We start from the raw sequence: 22,070 nt of genomic DNA on the forward strand, positions 1-22,070 counted from the left end.
ACCTCAGAGTTTAGTAGTGATACTTACTCGTCTCCACTCAACAATCATGATTCCAGGGATCATGTCCATCTGTTATGCTACTGCTCCCCTAAGGAGCCACTTTGAGACATAGTACAGTGATTCCAACACAGAGATTCAATAAATAATCACCCAACTGTTTATTAGATTCCGGGAAATGAGAATTTAGAAGGCAAAAGCCTGACCAAGGCCACACGGCTACAGCGTGGCAGAAGTGGCACTGGAGTCAGTGTCTCCTGAGCCTGCTTACCACTCTCTCCATGGCACCATCGCTAGAAACAGCTGCACCGACCTCATTGCAAACAGCCTGGACTTTGGAACCAGGAAAAGAGAATTCAAATCCTAATTCTTGTAAATGTGTGGGCTTTGGACACATTACCCAAACTCTCTTAGTCTTCCTTTTGTCTACATAGGTGAAATTGAGATGATAATTCTACTTTCCAGGATTGATTTGTTAAAGTATGTAAAGATCCTCACAAATGGCCATCCTTCAATAAATGGGTGCCTTTCCATTCTCCCCTTTCTTTTATGCCTAAGCCAGCTTCCTGGGGATGTGCTCAGATTGGGCTGGGTAAATGCCTTTGGTGCTAACTGTGGCAGGAGCTATGGCGTAAGTGGGTGGTTCCACGTTACATATTTGGGAAATCAAAGGCTCTCAGATTGCCATTCCATGGTCAATGAAAGAGAAACCCAGGTTTTCCAATGGTAAATTTAGCATCCCTCATCAAAGTTGCTCAACCATTAATGGGTAACTATGATTCATTATTGCTACTTAACAGGTAATTTGAGCTAGAAATGGTAATAAAATTGATAGACACTGAAAACAGTAGATTCCTTAACCCCAAAAGTAGGCAGTATGCAAAAAATATTAGGTGAAAATTACCTAAGCCCTTGTGGAACTCTTTTTAAAGGCATGTCTATAAAGTAATAAGGCTGTTCGTGTAGTGAACATAGTAGAACTCCCACATCCAAAGGAATCTAATTTCCTCCGCACTAGTGGCTTTGGAGGCTGGAGGCTCCAATGACGCAGCCATTGTTCAAAGCAATTCTCAAGCATCTCCCTTGGAACTGTTCCTAAAACCAATTTATGGGCCCCAAAAAGACAATCTTATAACTTCTTAGTTATGCCTTGTTTTTTTCACCTAGGAGGTTCTCAGCTGGATAAGCCACCATTCACCAGACTTGGCTCCCACCTTAGGGGTTGTTTTGAAATCCAATGATGAAGATGTTCCCCTATGAGGATATTCAATTACTGTGCCTTCACAGTTATGGCAACTCCAGAGCAGCAGTGCAGAAAACAACTGGAACAGTAACAGCATTGTTGGAGAAAGCATATGGCTTTCTGAGGCGAATAGTTTGAAGGAGCCACAATCGTGTAGATGTGTAAATTCTAGTTTGCTGCAAATCTTATGACTTTATGCCTTACATGAATAATTTCAGAAGCATTTAGATAAATCATCATTTATATGCAATTAAAGGGAAGATTAATGTCATATTCCTTGAAACTCGACCTTTGAGGCCCATAGCATGGAAGGACACTTTATACTGCGATTTTCCAGCATCATCTTGGCACTCTTGTCCCCTTGACCCAGTAACAACATTTCATGTCACTTATGATGGTGAACGTGGTAAGAAGTAAACCTTGGATTCATTCAGCACTTTCCTTTCTCTCTAGAAAATGCATAGAGTTTGCTAATCAAAACCAGTCTTTAAAGAAAAATAACGCAGACAAGATGCAGCTCATTAGTATTCAGAATGCCTTAGTTCCTGCGAGTGGGCTGCTGAATCAGGATTACAGTGTTCAAATACTATGACACTGGAAGAGAAAGGCTAATTTCTTGTTTTCAGTTTTGTCCCATTAAATACAGGCACTTGCCTACTTGCCCTTACTGTAGTTATTTATTTAACATATATGCTTGATTGGTCTTACTGATCATGCCTCATATCTCAGCGAGCATCGTCATTACCTATTGTCAGTAAGTAAACTTCACCTACTGTATACTGTTTGCTGTCGCTTTATATCATGAACTTGGAACGGTGAAAGCCATGTCTCATAAAAATAGATGCTTAATAGTGGTGGCCATGATGATTGATTTCTTAAAACTATGTCCTTAAACTGCATATTAACTGCTATTAAACTGCATAATATCAAAGTGCTAACGAGTCATTTTCTATTAGGTATCTAATACATGCTCAGCAGTAGCAGACACAGAAAGATGAACAAAGTCAGCCTCCAACCCTGGGAGATGTTATCTCTGTCCATTTGGAAAATCAGGACCGATTAATGAGCTCGCTTAGACCGAAGCACTGGCTATGTGCAGTTACGCTCTAAGCGATGCTACAAATCACAGTGCTTGGGCTCAGTACGGAGGGAGTCCAGGAGGCTTGCCAAAGCCAATGAGGCATCCTGGGGTAGGTTCAGACTTGCATTTGGCTGGCTTTGAACCCGTGGTGAAATCTGGGTAGATGGAAGGAAGAAGAGAGGGCATATATGATCAAAGGCACAGAAGCATGGACGGACATGATTCTCTTTAGAGTGGGGAAGTATGAAATACAGAATTGTCATTTTTACCTATAAGAGATCAATGCATGCACATATTTTAAGGCCAGCGCACAAGGGACAACCAAGGTGGCCAAGTTGGACCCGTCATCGGTAGTATTCTATACATATTTATTTGGGCTGAGTTTGCACCCATTATACACAATCTCAAGAACCTTGAGCTTTATAGATGCCTTTTCTAGTCCATCAATTTGGGGCAATGAGAGTAAAATATAATTGGCTTATCTGCACCTTTCATATGCCTCTACGTGCAAAGGAAGCAGTTTCACTGATGCTGGGTTGTGGTGTAAAAGAAACCCAGGGATGTTTTAGTTTTCACTTATTCAAGTGATTTTTATTTTATTTTTTTAAAAATGAAACAAAACATTAAGCCATCTGCTTTGGGCACCGACTAAACTAACATCTGTTGTAGCCACCACAGTAACGGCAAAGGAATCCTAGTTATGTGTTGCTTGTGGCACTGAATCTTCTTTTGAGATGATAGCAATTCAATAGCTAACATCTGAATTTCCTCAGTGGTCTAATGAATAGGTGAGAAAAAGGTTGCTTTGGCAAAAGGAAAGATGTTTATATAACCCTGTGAGACTTTGCCATTCTGTAGGAAACAGTGGGAAGAGTTTGCTTATTTTTGGGACGTGCAAACAATATAAATCACTCCAGTGCCAAATAATATCCGGCTCAGGATATACATGTAAGGACCCTGAGGCAGCTAGTGATTTGGTGCAATATGACTCTAAATTGTCAACCAGGACAAAACGGTCTGGGTTACGCTGCCATCTCCTCCCATTCTGTGCTAGCCGATTTTGGAATGTTCAGAGAGTTGACGATTATTTTAGTGTTGGCAGAAGGAGACCCTCCTAGGCTCTCTCTCCTTGTTGGTCCCATTTCCTAAACTCTTGATCTCTCCTACTACTCTTTCCCTTCCCTTTCTCCCACTTTTTTGATCTTCTTTCAATTGTGTACTTCTTCCTATAATTGAGCCTCTCTCAGCTGGATTTTTGAATCCAGAATGCTCAACTCAAAAGACTCAACCATCTGGAATAGCCCTAATAACCCAGGAGGCGGCAAAAATGGACCCATTGGTACTAAAGCTTGTATACTTAGGGCACACACTTCTCTCAAGTTCTTATTCAGAGACTAGGAATTCTTACTGACACCCAATTTATATAAGCTTGGCTATCTGATTTCCTGGCACCTAGAAGCTTAAACTGTCAAATTAGAAAGTAGGGGGATATTCAGAATGGAAGACATATTTATAATACCAAGAAGTGAGAGACCAGGAAAAGAAGACCCATAAACATAAAAAAAGACAACAAGATAAAATATTTTAAAAAGAAAAGAAAAAAAGAAAGTCCAGCCAAGAATTATATATCCAGCAAAACTGTCTCTTAAATATGATGGTGAAATTAGGACATTTCCAGATAAACAGAAATTAAGGGAATTTATAAAAACAAGACCAAATTTACAAGAAATATTAAAGGGAGTCCTTTGGATAGAGAACCAACAACATCAGACAACAACCTGAGATTAGGACATAGGACAGACCAGCCAGACACCAACCCAGTGAAAGAATTCTCAAGAATAAAACAAAGTTAAAAGGCTGAAAACAGGGAACCAGAGATATCAATATGTAAATGATGACCATCTCAAAACAAAAAAGAGGGAATAAACGGTGTAGTTATAGAACTTTCACATGGAGAGGGAGGTCAAGGTGATATCAAGAAATAAGACAGGCTTAAACTTAGGAAGATAAATGTAAATTTCAAAGTAACTACCAAGAAAGTTAACAAATCTACCCATCAGAATAAAAAAGAAGAAAAACATAAAGACTTAGTAAACACAAAATAGCAATCATGAAAGAAATGAAAATCCACAAACAAAAAGAATTCAGCACAGAAAATTGAGTGGAACAAAGAAACAGTCAACACTATTAAAAAAAAAAAGTACAACAAAATCACAGCAGTAAACTCACACCTATTGATAAATCACACTGAATGTAAATAGCTTAAATGCACCAGTAAAGAGACAGAGAGTGGCAGAACAGATTAAAAAAAAAGACCCATCAGTATGCTGACTACAAGAGGCACACCTTAGACACAAAGACATAAACAAACTAAAACTCAAAGGATGGAAAAAATATATCAAGCAAATAATAACCAAAAAAAAAGCAGGAATGGCAATGTGAATCTCTGACAAAACAGACTTTAAAGAAATATCTACCACAAAAGATAAGGAAGGACGTTGCATAATGATTAAAGGGTCAGTCCACCAGGAGGACATAATCATAATAAATATATACACACCCAATGACATGGCTCAAAAATACATAAAACAAACTCTAACAGCATTGAAAAGTGAAACAGACAGTTCCACAATAACAGCAGGAGACTTCAACACACCAGTTTTAGTGAAGGATAGGGCATCTAGAAAGAAACTCAGTAAAGAAACAGAAGCTCTAAAGGGCACAATCAACCAACGTGACCTCATAAACATATACAGAACAATCCATCCAACAGCAGCAATTTATACATTCTTTTCCAATGCACATGGAACATTCTCCAGAAATGAACACATTTTAGGCTACAAAGCAAGCCTTAACAAAATCCAAAGAACTGAAATAATATAAAACACTTTTTCTGATCACAACACTATAAAAGTAGAAATCAATAATAGGAATAGCAAGGAAAGAAAATTAAACACATGGAAACTGAACAGTACCTTGCTTAAAAACCACTGGGTAAGAGAAGAAATTACAGATGGAATAAAAAAATTCCTAGAATCAAATACGTCCTACCAAAACCTTTGGGACACAGCGAAAACAGTGCTCAGAGGTCAATTTATAGCAATAAATGTATATATCAAAAAAGAAGAAAAGGCCAAAATCAAAACATCCACCCTACAGCTTGAACAAGTAGAAAGAGAGCAGCAAAAGAAGCCCACAATCACCAGGAGAAAAGAAATAATAAAAATTAGTGCAGAAATAAACGAAACAGGGAGCAGAAAAACAACAGAAAGAATCAACAAGACCAGAAGTTGTTTCTTTGAAAGGATCAACAAAATCAACAAACCACTGGCCAAACTGTCAAAAGAAAACAAAGCAGAGAAGCAAATAACTTGAATAAGAAATGAGATGGGTAACATTACAACAGAACCAACAGAAATAAAAAGGATCATAACAGAATACTATAAAAAATTGTATTCCAACAGATTTGAAAACTTAGAGGAAATGGACATATTTCTAGAAACACATTACCTACTTAACACAAATTGAGGTAGAAAAACTAAATATATCTGTAACAGAAGAAGAAATTGAAGAAGTAATTAAAAAACAAAACAAAACAAAAACAAACAAAAAGCCCTGGGCCAGATGGCTTCACTGGAGAATTTTACCAAACATTCAGAGAAGAGCTCACACTAGTACTACTCAAACTATTTCAGAGCATAAAAAAGAAGGAATACTCCCAAATTCATTCTATGAAGCCAGCATAACCCGGTACAAAAGCCAGGCAAAGACAAAAAAAGAAAATTACAGTCCAATATCCCATATGAATATAGATGCAAAAATTCTCAACAAAATTCTAGCCAGTAGAATTCAACAGCATATCAAAAAAATAATACATCATGACCAAGCAGGATTCATACCAGGTATGCAAGGGTGGTTCAACATTAGAAAATTAATCAACATCATCCACCACATAAATAGAACAAAAGAATCACGTGATCATCTCAATCAACACAGAAAAGGCATTTAGTAAAGTCCAACACCGATTCTGGACAAAAACTTTCAGCAAAATAGGAAGAGAAGGGAAATTCCTCAACATAATAAAGGGCATTTATACAAAACCAACAGCTAACATTATTCTCAATGGAGAGAGACCAAAAGCATTCCCCTTGAGAACAGGAACCAGACAGGGATGCCCTTTATCACCACTCTTCTTCAACATTGTGCTGGAAGTCCTAGCTAGAGCAGTAAGGCAGGAAAAAGAAATAAAGAGCATCCAAATCAGTAAGGACCAAGTAAATCTATCCCTATTTACAGATGATATGATGATATACAAAGATTCCACAAGAAAGCTCCTGGAACTAATAGAAAGATTCAGCAAAATAGCAGGATACAAGACCAACATACAAAAATCAGCTGAATCCCTTTACACTAACAAAGAGAACTTTGAAAAGGAAATCAGGAAAACAATACCATTTACAATAGCCCTAAAAAAATACTTAGGAATAAATCTAACCAGGGAAATAAAAGACCTATACAAAAAAAAAAAAAAAAACCTAAAAAACTAAAAATCGCTATTGCAAGATATATGGATAGGAAGACTAATCAGTGTGAAAATGTCAATACTATCCAAAGTGATCCACAGATATAATGCATTCCAGATCCAAATTTTAACAGCATTCTTTAACGAGATGAAAAACTAATCACCAGCTTTATGTGGAAAGGAAAGAGGCCCCAGATAAGTAAAGCATTACTGAAGAAGAACAAAGCAGGAGGCCTCCCACTACTTGATATTAGAACCTACTATATAGCCATAGTAGTCAAAACAGCCTGGTACTGGTACAACGACAGACACATAGGCCAATGGAACAGAATTGAGAACGCAGACGTAAATTCATCCACCTAGGGGCAGCTGATCTTTGACAAGAGGCCAAAGTCCATTAAATGGGGTAAAGACAGTCTCTTTAACAAATGGTGCTGGCAAAACTGGATGTCCATCTGTAAAAAAATGAAACAGAACTCATACATCACACCATACATGAAAACTAACTCAAAATGGATGAAAGACCTAACTATAAAACTTAACACTATAAAGATCATACAAAAAACAAAAAACAGGGACAATGTTAGAGGCCCTAATATATGGCATAAGTAGAATACCAAACGTAACTAAAAATGCACAAAGACAGAAGATGAACTAGATAACTGGGACCTCCTAAAAATTAAACACTTAGGCTTATCAAAAGACTTCTCCAAAAGAGTAAAAAGAGAACGTACATACTGGGAAAAAATTTTTGGTTATGGAATATCCAACAAGGGTCTAATCTCTGACATCTATGGAAAACTTCAACACCTCAACAACAAAAAGACAAACAATCCAATTAAAAAATGGGCAAAGGATATGCATACAATGCTGTAGGTGCTGCTTATATATTAATATAGACAACAGAGCACACAAGGGCTCCAGTGAGGGCAACTTCTCAGACATAACCAAACACCTTGTGGGATGAAGTTTCTAGACTTGAAGGCGAAGGACCACAGGCTTGAGGGACATCTATGTCAATTGGCACAACATAGTCTGTAACGACAAAGTTCTGTATCCTACTTTGGTGAGTAGCCTCTGGGATGTTAAAAGCTTGTGAGTGGCCATCTAAGATAAAACTATTGGTCTCTTACTGCCAGAGCAAAGGAGAATGAAGAAAACCAAAGATCCAAAAGAGCAATTAGTCCAAAGGACTAAAGGACCACACAAACCACAGCCTACACGACCCCGAGACCAGAAGAACTAGATGGTGCCTGGCCCACTACCAACTGCTCTGTCTGGTATCACAACAGAGGGTCCCGGACAGAGCGGGAGAAAAATTGCAGAACAAAAAATCAAATTCATAAAAAAGAGCAGACTTACTGGTCTGACAGAGACTGGAGGAACCCCTAAGACTATGGCCCTAAGACACCCTTTTGACCTAGAACTGAAAGCCATTCCCGGAGACACCCTTCAGCCAAACCATAGACAGTCCTACAAAATAACACCGAGAGGAATGTGCTCCTTAGAACAATCAATTATATGAGATCCAGAGGGCAACACTTGCCCAAAGGCAAACATGGGAAGGCAGGAAGGGGTAGCAATTCAGGATGAAAGGAAATGGGGAAACTTGGGTGGAAATGGGGGCAGTGGTGGCACACTGTGGGGAATGAAACCAATGTCATGGAACACTTTAAGTACAAACTATCGAACGGGAAACTAATTTGCTCTGTAAACTTTCACTTAATGCAAAACAATAAAAAAAAAAAAGAAAGAAAGAAAGATAAAAGCGATCAGAGGCAGCTCTGGGGTAAACAGGCTCACAAATCGAGAGTTTCGTAGTAATTTGGCAAATTTTAGTTTCTGATAAGAGTTGGATAGGGCGAAATGTAAACATTGCACAATATTTCATTTTGTATACATAGGTTTTATTAGGAAGAAAGATTTAGGAGTAGGTGAAGCAGGCATTCAGTTTCCATGTGCTTTCTTAGTTCTCTTGGTTAATGATCTCACTCCAGCACTGCTCCGAACCTGAGACAGCAGTGAATTAGACTCACTCTGCCATCCAGAATGGACCAGGGTTCTTTGGATACAGGTTGATTTCTCTTGTTCATCTCTTTTCCCCAACACTGAACGATTTTCTTTCTTGATTCTATCTTGTTTTCTATTCTCTTCTTACCTTTATTAAGTTTTCACCCTTCTATTTTTGGTGACAAATAACAGAACCAAGTTGTCCTTCTCTAATTTCTTGAGTTCTACGCTTGGCATGTTGATTTTAAATTTTTCTTCTTCTTTAATATAAACACTAAAGGCTAAAATTTTCCCCTCAGAACCACTTTAGCTGCATTCTACAGGCTTTGACATGTGGCATCTTCACTCCTGATAAGTTCTCAGTATTTTCTAACTTACATTATGATTTTACATTGACCCAAAAATAATTTAGATGTATGTTTGAGATTTCCAAACTTATGAGGTTTTCAAAATTGATTTGTAATTGGATGTGTTATTGACCTGTAATTGAGCTTTTTGTCCCAGAACATGGTCTGTGTGATATCAAATTTTTGAAATTTGTTGAGACTTGGCTTATGGCCTAGGATATGGCTACTTTTGGTAAATGTTTAAAGTATGCTGGAAAAAGAATATGTATTCTCTACTGGGTGCAGGTTTCTGTACACAGCAAATTCTGCACAGCACCACTGTCCGTATCACACTTTTGTATGTAATGTCCTGCCTTCTGCCTGCCCCCTCTCCACACAGGGAAAATCTAAAGTTCTCATTTTCCTCTGTGGATGGGGAGGGATGGTGGAGAGGAAGTGACTGCCTCCAGATAATTTGGGACTCTCTCAATTCAAATTGTGATCAGTTTTCTTCAGTATATCCTTTCATTATCTTTACTTCTGGTATAGTACAGACTGATGGAAAGGATTTCACTGAGGATAAAATGCATCTATTATAATACCCAAAACCAAACCTGTTGCCGTCGAATTGCTTCCGACTCACAGCGATCCTATAGGACAGAGTACAACTGCCCCATACGGTTTCCGAGGAGCAGCTGGTAGATTCGAACTGCTGACCTTTTGGTTAGCAGCCATAGCTCTTAACCACTATGCCACCAGGGCTCCACGCTTCTATTATAAGATCCTCATTATTTTATGAGCCATCAGGGAAGAACACTGTAAATGACATTATAATACATTATTTGTCTGAAATTTCTCAATTTCAGAGATGTAAAAATGTGAAAAAACAAAGCATGTCTTAGAATCAATGAAATATGGCATTTTTTTTTTTTCCCATAATGCCCCATTTCATGCAAACAAAATTTTTGGACCCTTTAGAACATTATGTTGGCATCTTTTTGTGTCCACTAGATTATACTTAATTGCATTATGCAAATAATTTATATTTTATTAATTCTTTTGGCTGCTTCATCCATTGATTATTGAGAGAGTTGTACTTAAATCTCCACCTGTGATGGCGGATTTATCAATTTCTCTTTGTAATTCTGTGACTTTTTGCTTAATATATGCTAAGGATATGCCATTAAATACACATTTGAATTATTATATCTCATAGCTAAACTGTTCCTTTTAACATTATATAATGGTCCTCTTTATACCAATAATGCTTTTTTGCCATAAAGCAAAAAATATTAATATAGCTACACTAGCTTTTGGCATTTGCCTAATATAAATTTTTTCCCATACTTTTGTTTTCAACCTTTCTGTTTCCTCATATGCTGTTTAGTGTATATTTTATTGTAAATAACAAATAGCTGGATATTTTAAAAACAGAATCTATCAAGCCGTGTCTTTTAACTGCTGAGTTTGGTCCATTATATTTATTTTGGTTATGGAGTGTCTGGATTTAATTTTTATTTCAATCATCTTACTATGTACTTATCTCATAGTTTTCTAAAGCACAGATTCAAAAAAAATCTTTTTTTCTCATTTACTCTCAAAACAAGGACATTTCAAACTTAGGACAAGCATTCTTTAAAATACTTAGCGATAAAAATATTGAAAGTCAGTTGCTAAAACATCCAAGAAAAACAAATCAGCATGAATCCTCCACAACATATTTGAAAAGATACTTTAACACACACAAGGGTTATCAAAATAGGGATGTTGGCAAACTACTTTTATTTCAGTTCACAAACAACATTTGAGATCTGAGTTCTTCTGCATTCTGATATTCCTTGTGGTATTTTGCCCTTTTTTTAAATTGTGCTTTAGATGAAGGTTTACAGAGCAAATTAGTTTCTCATTAAAAAATCAATACACATATTGTTTTGTGACATTGGTTGCCAACCCTACGATGTGTCAACACTCTCAAAAAAATATGGAATGCTTCAAGAATTTGTGCGTCATCCTTTTGCAGGGGCCGTGCTAATCTTCTCTGTATCTTTCCAATTTTAGTACGTGTGCTGCCAAAGCGAGCACATTTTGCCCTTTCTAATGACAGTACAGTGAAACCACACACCATCTTGTTTAAAATAATAATAAAATATTACTAGGATATTGTAGAAAATGCCTTGAGTTCTGTATGGCTCTACTGAGACTGGCTAATAAACCGATGAGAATGGTCTCTAACTAGTCTATCAATTGTTTGTAAATACAAAGGCATGTTTCCATTTTATTTGAAAACAGATTGTTCTCAGGATGAGCTTAAAACACTCTCCCTGTCTGAAATATAATCTCACTTATATTAGGCGGAGGGTGGCCAATCTGAATCGCACTAAGGGAAGCTGTCTCCAGTGTCACCAACAAAGGTCTTTCGTATTTATTTTCAAAATCCAAGCTCCATTGTCATACTATAGGACTGATAATGTTTGCTTTATTCCTTCACTAACATACTTTGATGCCGAGACTCAAAGACTCTCAGCGTTGGAAGGAGTCTGAAAGCTTTTCTAGTTCAGTTGCCTATCTGATCCATGCATGGCATTTACATAATTCTGCCAAGTTGTCATGTTGCCTGTGGTTGAGTGCAGCCATAACAGGGAGCTCACTCCTCATTAGAAAGACCTTTTAAAAACTCAGCCTATTCTAACCCCTTGGATCCATATAGAACAAAGCAGACACACCCATCTCAGGGCAGCCCTTTAAATATTGAAAATGGCCATCAGGTCTCTTTTCACATTACAGATTATTCTACGTAATATGCCACCTTTGATACGTCTCACATAATTGGTTTCTCTCGGCTTTCCCTTGAAGTGTCCTTGGCACTGAACACAGTACTGTGTTTTAACCATCATCAAGTTGAGAGGTCCTGTCACCGCCTTAGGCTTAGATACCACGTTTCTGTTGATTCAACCAGAAGTCAGAGTCTTTTTGGAAAGTATTTCACTATGTTGATTCCTATAGAGCCTACAACACCAGGGCAAGGAAACTAATATTGATATCTACCGTGTACCAAGCCCTATGCCAGCTATTCTAAGTACATTATGAGTCTAAAGTCACATATACAATAAGTGGCAGAACCAAGATTTTAGCCAGATTAATCTGACCCCAAAGCCTACACTTATTTCCACTTTATCTCTCCAACTAAGTCTTTCTCTGTGTTTTCCTAATTCACCTCTTTCAAAGGACACACCACTTTTAATTACAGCAATAATAATATGTATAAGAAGTCATCCTTTCTGAAGGGCTGAATATGAAGCTCTGATGACTCACTTGAAGCCCCAGTACTGTGGATTGCCCACTCTTGGTACAAAGTTCCTTTACCCCAAATAATGGAAAATTAAACTAGAGCCTAATCCTTGTCCAAATGACCAATTTTATAAATCGGTGGCATCCAAATTAATGCTATTTTGTTATAGTTATATACCTGGAACATCCAAAAGCTGGATTAATCTCCCTAAAACATGCTTTCTCTGAACGGCCTTCCATTTTCCAAACTCTATATTCTGTCATTTAAACCCTCTTCACAGTCAGGTTTGTATCTCCCTTCCCATCCAGCCTTTCCTCATTCTTCAAGGCTATGGGAAATGACTGTGGCTAAAAGAGTAAGAAGAGGGGTGGGTATGAGGGGGGGGGAGAGTTGGACAGGAAGTAGAATAATGTTGTTGGGGTGGAATAATCTATGGGGGAAAGTAGGAGCATAGGCTCTGGTCCTGCCCTCCTCAGTTGGTTATTCAGGAGAAACTTGTCTTCTCCAAGGTCCCTGGGTGACACAAATGGTTTGCACTCAGCTACTAATGGAAAGGTTGGCGGTTGGAACCTAATCAGCAGTGCCATGGAAAAGAGGCCTGGTGGTCTGCTTCCATAGAGATTACAGTCAAGAAAACCCTATAGAGCACCGTTCTTCTCTGTAACACATGGATTCACCATGAGTCAGAATTGACTTGATGGCAATGGGTTTTTTGGTTTGTCTTCTCTAGGGGTCATTTTATAGATTTGAGAAACAGCTTGGGGAGGGTCTTGTTGGGAAAAAGACACTCCACGACAGGTTTCAGTGGTGAGCACTGTCATAAGCTGCCTACAGGTTGGTCTCTCAATTTCTAGGATGATCTTCCCAGCTCCCCTTTTCATAAAGTGGTGAAAGCCTTCTTGGGAAGCAAGTGAGAAGAAACCCATTCATCCCATTAAGCGGACACTCATCATGTTGAGCAGTAAACTGTGTCACTTGACTTATCTAAAGGCCTGTGTGGAGGCTCATGACTCTTTGGAACAGATGGGGAATTTCTGGGTACTCGTGATATTTGCCCTTAGTATCACAAACTGTATAATATTTACCTCTTGGAGTGTCCAGCCTGCCTTGGCAACTATGTTCTAGGATTCTGGAAGGCAAGGGCTGGCTATTCTTTGTGTCCCTGACGCTTTGCCCACAGCACTGATTTAATGCACGTTGGTCCTGACTGTTGTATCTATGGTCCCATTCACCACCAGCGATCTCCCCTGCACTTCTTTCCTTAATGAAGAAGCCAACATGCCTATGGCTTCTGGTATAATTGATCTATTGCAAAGACAGTTACCTATTTTGATTAACAGACTGCTTTTCTGACCTTGGAAAAGGACTAGAAGGAAAAATTCTTTGATTTCTACTTTTTCTGAAGAGAGCACAATAATTTTCTTATGTTGGAAGGCAAGATTGCCACTCAGCACATGTCACTGGATTCGCTCCCTACCAGGCTGGTGAAGTTCAAGAAATGTTGGCAAAGATAGCCATCCAGTTGTCTGTTTACCTAGATAGCCATGTAACTACAAAACTGATTTGTGTTTTCTCAAGTTAAACCAATTAATAACAGTACTGAACTGACTTACAAAACAAGGACCAGGGGAGGCTGCCTAGGACATAACTCTACAGATAGCACTGGGAGGTGGTCCCTGACCTCCCTCCACGGTCTCTCCTAGGCAGCCATTCCAGCGTCCATTCGTGGGCTCCAGCACACCCCTTCTGAGCCAGCCCTGACCGAGGCAGTTATGCACACTCACCCTCAGCTGGTGGCATCCAGATTAGTTGAACTGCCATAGCCTAAGTTTCTGGTATTTCAGGTGGGCTCAGACCATGCCAATACTTACCAAGTCAGAGCTTCCCTGCAGTGACCTCCAATTTTATCAGTTTCAATGAGTCTCTGCGTGGGGCAAATGGTTAAGTGCTCAACTACTAATCGAAAGGTTGGCAGTTTGAGCAGCATCTTGGAAAAAAGGTCTTGAGATCTGCTTCTGAAAGGTCACAGCCTTGAAAACCCATTCATTGGAACACAGTTCTACTCTAGACACATGAGATTGTCATGAGTCGGAATTGACTTGACGGCACACAACAATATGTATAACCTTAATTCTCTTTTCTTTCTCCAGAGATTGAGCTTTTCCAACCTGGCAATCAATACAAGTTAAATCCTGATCATAGTTAATATAGACTGGACCTCACTGTTACATACTGGGTCATCAAGGGCATAGAGTGTAAATCCTAGGAGAAGAGTTGCCAACTTGAGAAGTGGTCTCAAATCAGAATGTACCAGAAATTGATACAAAATGTGAGAAAAAGCTCAAGAAGCACGAGAAGCACTGAAGACTTAACCTGTTAAAGTCTCTAAGAATAACTCAAGTTGGTCTGACTCCAGAACTTGAACTATTAATTCCTACTCCATCTTGCTTCAAGAATAAAGAGAAAAAAGAAAAATAAATTTAAACAGAGAGGAGATGACAGACATAGATGCCATAGCATGGAAAGTAAATAGCTGGGTGATTATAATTAGTTTTTCTGAAGCAGAGACCAAAAATGATCATGGAAACAATAATCAAAGATGTAAGAAGAGAAAATTTCTTGAGTGGAAAAAGAACTAATGTATTCAGACTAAAGAGCTTACCATGTTTCCAAAATATTAAATGAGAAGAGACCAACACTTAGACATTCTGGCAAAAGACTTGAACCACTATAATGAAGAAAAATTCTATGTTTCCTGGCTTCCCAAGAAGGCTACCTACAAATCAGTTGACTCTATGACTTCACTATTGTGACAATAAATGCTAGAAAAGGCTAAGCAATACCTATAGGATTTTGGGATGTAATTAATTGTAGCTGAAGAACTTAATGCCCAGCTGTAGGATTTCAGAGAAGGGAAAGTGGCATGAAGCCCAGAGGAACTGTGCAGGTTTCATGGAGGAGCAAAAGGAGTCAGAAACACATTTCTAAATTTGTAAGGGCTCAGAAAATATATCACCCATGTATCTTTTTGGATAAGTACTTGAAAGCTACACTTCTACCAAATGAGAGGAATACAGAGTTCATGATATAAAAGGAATTGTCAAAATTGAAAACTAAGCTATCATTATAGAGTATTTAGAAATTAATTATAATATTTCTGTATATTAAATATACAAGTGTATATAATGCAGCCAAAGCTATACTCCTGGGAAAATTCAGAGCCTAGAGTGGTTCCGAAGGAATGAAAATAAATGACATAAACTTCCAACTCAAGAAGGTAGAAAAGAAAAAAGAATAACAAAAATACCTAGTTAAGTAAAAGGAAGGAAAGAATTAAGGTAGAAGCAGGGAATAATTAAATAGAAGACAGATACATAGTGGATTTCATATATAAATCCAGGAGATGAACAAGGAAGCAAATGTAAATGCATTAGCACATTTTCAGAATTTTCACAACCTATGGACTAAGGGCCAGAGCTTTAAGCCTCCGTGCTAAAAGAGATCATAACAAATTATGCTTGTAGACATATCTAGCCCTTGCTCAGGTTGGTTTCTCTCTGGCAGACGACCTCTTCCTGCTTCTTCACCTTTTCAGATAATTAACATTTTCAAATAATCCCTCAGGCTATACTTCCTTCATGAAGCCCTCCTGACTCTTCCAATCTTCACTCATTTTTCCCTTCTCTGAAGCCCTGTAGCATTTCTACTCAACTCACACGATCTTGTTCTTTATCATGTATTCTTGCATGTTTTTGTTGGACTCATTTCTCCAACAGGATTATAATCTCCTTAAAGGCAGTGACTTTGTAACATGAAAACGGAGCAGAGGAGACACAGCTCAATACAATCAATAATGATTCTTGATATTTGCATACTTTGGGTGGGGAATTATAGAATTTTAAGATGTTTATCTAAAAGAAGACACTTCTATGAAAAGTTCTTTAAGGTACTTAAATATGCTTACTTTGTTCTCAAAAAGGCAAACTTCTTTCCAATCTATTGCTAGAGGTTGGAAGAAAAAGGACAGTTAAAATGAAAGAGATGGGGTGTATTGAAATATGCTTGTGAGAGTACTTTGGATGTCTGGCTATTTTCTATAGTCATGGAGATCAACAATGTTTACCATTTGTATAGGAATCTTTTAGCTCTTGGATGGGAAAATCTCTTTTCTGTAAAACTTCATGGAATTTCTGCTTCTGGCAGCTGCGACATTATTCGCTGTGGATCTTGAAAATTTGTGACACAGTTGTCCAAATGGGCACCAAATAAACCAAGAAAAGAAAAGTCTTAGCTACATATTTTAAATTATTTTCAGGTTCTGGTGAAGGACTGGGCAGACTTCGACTGGCATTCAGTAGAATAACCCTTTATTCAGACTCAGGGATCATTTTTTGATCTAAAAACCTTGTCCTCCAAACCAGCTGCCCAAGAAACAAACGCAAGTCCAAAACTTACTTTATATTCTGGATAACCATCCATTCCACCTGCATCTCTATTTTGCCCATCGACGTGAATATTTTGAGCTTCTGCATTGAGCCCGGTTGAGGATTGGCATTTTATGTTTGAATACTGGTCCTTTTCCTTGGGTGATTTTGGCCATCTTGTCTGCCCCTTTCAATCACCTAGGCTTGGCTGAGTGACTACCCATGTACTCCTAAGGACACTTGTTGTCTTAGAAGGGCCCCTTTGTTATAATGGGACTCTGAAAGGGGAGCCAACACTCTGGGTAGAGTTTTTCCAATTAGTTCAATAATTTCGATTAAGCTTCCACTATAATAACAGCTAACATTTACTGTGTGCTTACTACCTGCCAGACCCTCTGCTAAGCACTTTATACATATCATTTTATTTAATGTTCACAATACTAAAAAGAGATGTGAGCTATTATTATCCTCATTTTACCGATTAGGAAACTGAGGCACAAAGGGGCTAAATAAATTGGTCAAGGTCATACAACTAGTAAATAGCAAAATCTACCTCTTGACTTTCCCCATCCTTCCCTAAATCTTTTCCACTTGCAGTCTTCCTCCTGTCAGCTGATAGCAATGCCATCCTTTCAGTTACTTAGGTCAAAACTTCTAGGGCCATCCTTGATTCCTTTCCTTCTCTTAAGCCCACATCCAGTGCTTCTGGAAATATGTTACATGAGCTCTACCTTCAAAATATATCCAACTCTGACCATTTCTCTCCACCTCTATTGCTTCTTCCTGATTCAAGCTACCATCACCTTTTGCCTGAAATATTGCTGTATGTCTCCTAACTGGTCTTGTTACTTCTTTTCTTGTCTCTCCATGGGCTGTTCCAACACCCACAATGATCTTCAAATGTAAGCTAGCTCATATCATCCCTCTGCTCAAAAGCCAAAGTCCTTACAAGAGCCTAACACCCTCCACCCTCTGTTACCTTGCTGCTTATTGATCTCCTCACTCGCTCTCTTCCAGTGACCAATGGCCTTCTTGATCTACCTTGAACACACCAGGTATCTCTGGCCTTAGGGTCTTAGTATCAGGGCTGTCTATTTAGAAAGTTCTCCCTCCAGTAGCGTCATGGTCAACTTCCTCACTATTCAAGTCTCTATTCCAACGTGACCTTCTCAATGTATGTTACTCTGTTTAAAATTAGAATCCACTCACCCAAGTAGTCTCAAACCCTCTTACTCTATTATTTTTTTCTATAGCATGCATTACCTTTTAACATAGTATATATTTATTTATTAAGGTTATTTGTTGTGTCTGCTTCTCCCTTAGCCCCTCTCCCCACAATAGATATTTTTGTCTGCTTTGTTCTCTGATGTAACCTAAGCACGCAGGACAGTACCTACTACATTGTGCATGATCAGTGAATATTTGTTGACTGAATGAATGGGCCTGGGTCTCAAATCTTAGGGTGGTTATAATTTTGTTGTTGACATACAGCATTTTCAAGTGAAAAGAGGAATACTACAGAATTTATGAGGTGGTGTTAATCAAGGGTCAACTGAACAGAAAACTCAGTGACATGTACTGAAGATATAATTGGAGGCTGGAATGAGTCAGGAAGATGTAGTAGAACTTCTTTTCATTTTGCAATGCATCAGTAAAGACACCCTTTCTTCCTGACTTAGAGGTCCAGGGTTTAAATTTATAGCCCTGTATGTGCCATACCACAGGCCTGAAATGTTTTCCCTTCCCATTTCCCCTGCCCTTGCAGCCCCAAGGGCTGTGTCTGATTCTCTGTGGTGTGGTCAGACATAATGAGAACTACAGGTCCAAATTGTTGGATCATTCAAAAAGCTGGGAGGAATCTGGAATGGAGTTAATAGATTTGGGGTATTTTAATCATTTCCTGCAAGTTGGCAGGTTCCAAAAGAGTCAACAAAGTTATAACTACCTAAAAGAATCAGGCAGGGAATATTTGAAAAAATTTCACTGGTTCTGCACACAGTTTTTAAATTTGGTGATGTCCCATGCAGGTTTCCAGATCTGAGGGTCAACTGGATGCCTGAGAGTTAGATATTCCTCAGTGGTGACACTTCTCTGTGACAAACCTAGCCTCTTGCTTTGGCCTAGTAAAACCTGTCCTGAACCCATTGGACTGGCTTACCCTGCCTTTTCAAGGAAACTGGTTTGCTCCGATCACAGGATGAAAAGTCGGGTGGGGGGAAGTTGGTTGTTGCCCATCATGAGAACTGGTTTTCTCCTCTCTTATGAGATAATTCATTTTCATCTTACCTGGCTTCAGTGCATGCCTGCTATCTCTTGTCCACCTGTAATGCTTTAAGAACACAACCCTAATAACTGAGGAGGGTCTTCAGACATGCTTTCCAAAGCCCAGCCAGGAAGTGACCATAATACCTGCCTAAGCTGACCATCAGGCCAAACATATTAGTCTCTAGAATGATCTAGAGATACAACAGCTGACAGAAGCAGAATATTCAGCCAAAGATTATTTTGGAAATGCTAATGTTAGGGGCTGTGGTCTGCATACCAACTAACCATGCCCTGGCTACCTTGGACTGGCTGAGCCCTGAGAGACTGACAGCAGGTGACTTCGTAGGCTGTAGTGGTTCTCAGAACCTTCTAAGCAGGCCTTGAAACCACACAACCTAGGACCCCACTCCAGAGGTTTTGGTTCAATTAGTCTTGCATAAGGCCAAGGCATCAACATTTTTAAAAAACTCTGCACGTGATTTTAGGTGTTAACAGAAAAAAAACTACCTGACATAAAGGATCCAGAGAAGGGCCATCTGAGGAGTTGATAGAGGGGATGCAGCCCTCACTCCTGCCTCACAATCTGTATTGCATAGATCCCTTCTCCCCTCTCCTGCTTCGGCAACTTTCCATTTTCTACTGGATGATCTCCATAATCATATACACAAGCTGCAATTTCTCCCATCTTAAATAAACAATCCACTGTAGACTCCACATTTTCCTCCAGTTACTGCCCCCTTTCCCTGCTTCCCTTTACCAAAACTCCCTGAAAAAGTGCTTTCTATAAACGCTTCTGCCCATTCTTTCTTATACCCACTCCAACCAAGGATCTGCCCTCACTACTCCACAGAAATTGGCCACATCCCACCATTTAGTCAAGCTGGTGCATCAAGACTCCTCTCAATAACATAAATGGGGAAGTTGGAAGAGTTCATCCCAGGCATTCCTTATACACTCCAGGTAAACAGTAGCCCCGATCCGGCCCATTGCTGGCCTAGGAATGCCAGGAGAAAAGCTCAGTGGACAGAATACCAAACTGGAAAACTTTCCAGACACCTTTAGAGAAGAACGGTGTTTAAGAAATATTGTTGAAGATGATAATGGTAATGAGGTCCTCAGTAGAGGGAAAGGTTATGACTTACACAGTGTGTGGTCGTGATGATGACAGAACTAGAGATGAAAGAGAGGCCATCGTTCATGCTGACCTGGAGTGCGGCTTTCCTGCAATGACAACGAGGGAACCAGAGATATCAGCATAGCATGCAATGAGCAATGGGCTGACAGCCAGAGACATAGGCCCCCTTCGGGCTCTGCTCCTAACTAACTGTCCATAGGAATGTAGCCACTCCCCCTGGGGGCCTCAGTTTCCCCATTGTAAAATGTGGGGTGGTCTCTAAGGCCACCCACCTCTAACACTGTAGAGAGATGGCAGGATGCACTTGGCGGTTGTCAAGGCAGTGCATTCGGACCTTCTTGCATTGCAGCAAACTGCACTGAATGGGTAAAGCCTGCTCCTTTTACTTGTCACATTATAATAGGACAATGTATTCCTTTATTTTGAAATTTATTATTATTTTTACTGTGGTCAATATATAGGTAAAAAAAACATTTTCCATTTCTACAGCCTTTACACTTGCTGCTCCCTGAGATTAATTACGTTCATCATGTTGTTCAACCACTACCATTAACTGTTCCCAAATTTTTCTGTCATCCTTAACAGAAGCTCAGTGTCCCCTAAGCATTGTGTCTTCCTTTTCCCCTCCCTCTACCTACCCCTGGTAACCACTAACAGACTTTGATCTCTATACACTTGCCTGTTCTAGATATTTCATACAAGTGGGAACATGCAACAGTAGGACAAAGTATTCTTACAAAATGAGCCAGCTCAGTGGGGATAAACTGGTCAGGCTATAAGCCAGTGATCTGGTGGGGGTGGCTTTGGTACTACCCAGCCAACTCACAGATGAGCTCATTTGTCCTCCATCCCTCCCTCTATACGAAGCTCACTGCACCATGAGCTTGCACCTAGCTTGCATTTGCAATATGGACACAGGACCCATTTGTGGAACCAGTGCTATCACAGGCTGATGTTAGGCAGACACAGTTGGAGGTTTGACAATTTCAGTAAATGACTGAAAGCAGAATTCAGATGAACAAATGTAACACATTTTCTTTAAGGCCGCCATTCTATCTTTAGCCTGTTATAGACCTTTTATGGAGGGGCTGGTTTTTGTTCTCTGCACAAACTTTGCCTCTCTGTTTTCCCATTTCTTTTCCCGCTCAGGGTGCCAATTCTCTTTCTTCTGTTGAAGATTTTGATCACACCTCAGTAGCACTCATTATAATTGCACCACCATGAGATTTCCCCCGTAAATTAGTTGAGGGAAACCAGTCCTGTGTGAGTGCACATCCAATGGCCTGGGGAGGCACGGAGGAAAGAGCGTTGAACTTGAAATCAAAAGGTCTGAGTCTGGGGTCTGGGCCTGCCATGAACCCACTTAGCCTTTCTGAGCTCCAGTTTTCTTATCCCTAATAGGGGATAACCATCACCTAGCCGGGTAACTATGATGTTGTTGTTAGTTGCCATGGAGTCGATTCCAACTTATAGCAACCCCAGGTGACAGAGTAGGACTGCCCCATAGGGTTTTCTTGGCTGTAATCTTTATGGAACAGATTGCCAGGTCTTTCTCCTGTGGAGCCACTAGGTGGGTTTGAACTGCTAACCTTCCGGTTAGCAGCTGAGTGCTTAACTGTTGCATCCCAGGGTGATGCCAAAAAAACCCACACCCGTTGCCATCGAGTTGATTCCAACTCATAGCGACCCTATAGGACAGAGTAGAACTGCCCCATAGGGTTTCCAAGGAGTGGCTGGTGGATTCGAACTGCTGACCTTTCGTTAGCAGCCGAGCTCTT

At 39.5% G+C, this 22,070-nt stretch overlaps 1 protein-coding gene and 1 non-coding gene across 2 annotated transcripts in view; both read right to left on the reverse strand.

Moving 5' to 3' along the window:
• ANTXR1 (ANTXR cell adhesion molecule 1) overlaps positions 1–22,070 on the reverse strand; it is a 268,269-nt gene that overhangs the window by 119,397 nt on the left and 126,802 nt on the right. The window contains exon 12 of the mRNA XM_004369248.1: positions 20,300–20,378. Within this exon, the coding sequence (XP_004369305.1) occupies positions 20,300–20,378 (79 nt within the window). The remainder of the gene's footprint in view (positions 1–20,299; positions 20,379–22,070) is intronic.
• LOC111821146 (U6 spliceosomal RNA) lies at positions 11,155–11,261 on the reverse strand. Its single transcript, XR_002824608.1, has one exon. It is a non-coding gene; the product is annotated as a U6 spliceosomal RNA (small nuclear RNA).

Source organism: Trichechus manatus, unplaced genomic scaffold (assembly GCF_000243295.1).
Source record: "Trichechus manatus latirostris isolate Lorelei unplaced genomic scaffold, TriManLat1.0 scaffold00004, whole genome shotgun sequence".
NCBI classification, from domain to species: Eukaryota; Metazoa; Chordata; class Mammalia; order Sirenia; family Trichechidae; genus Trichechus; species Trichechus manatus.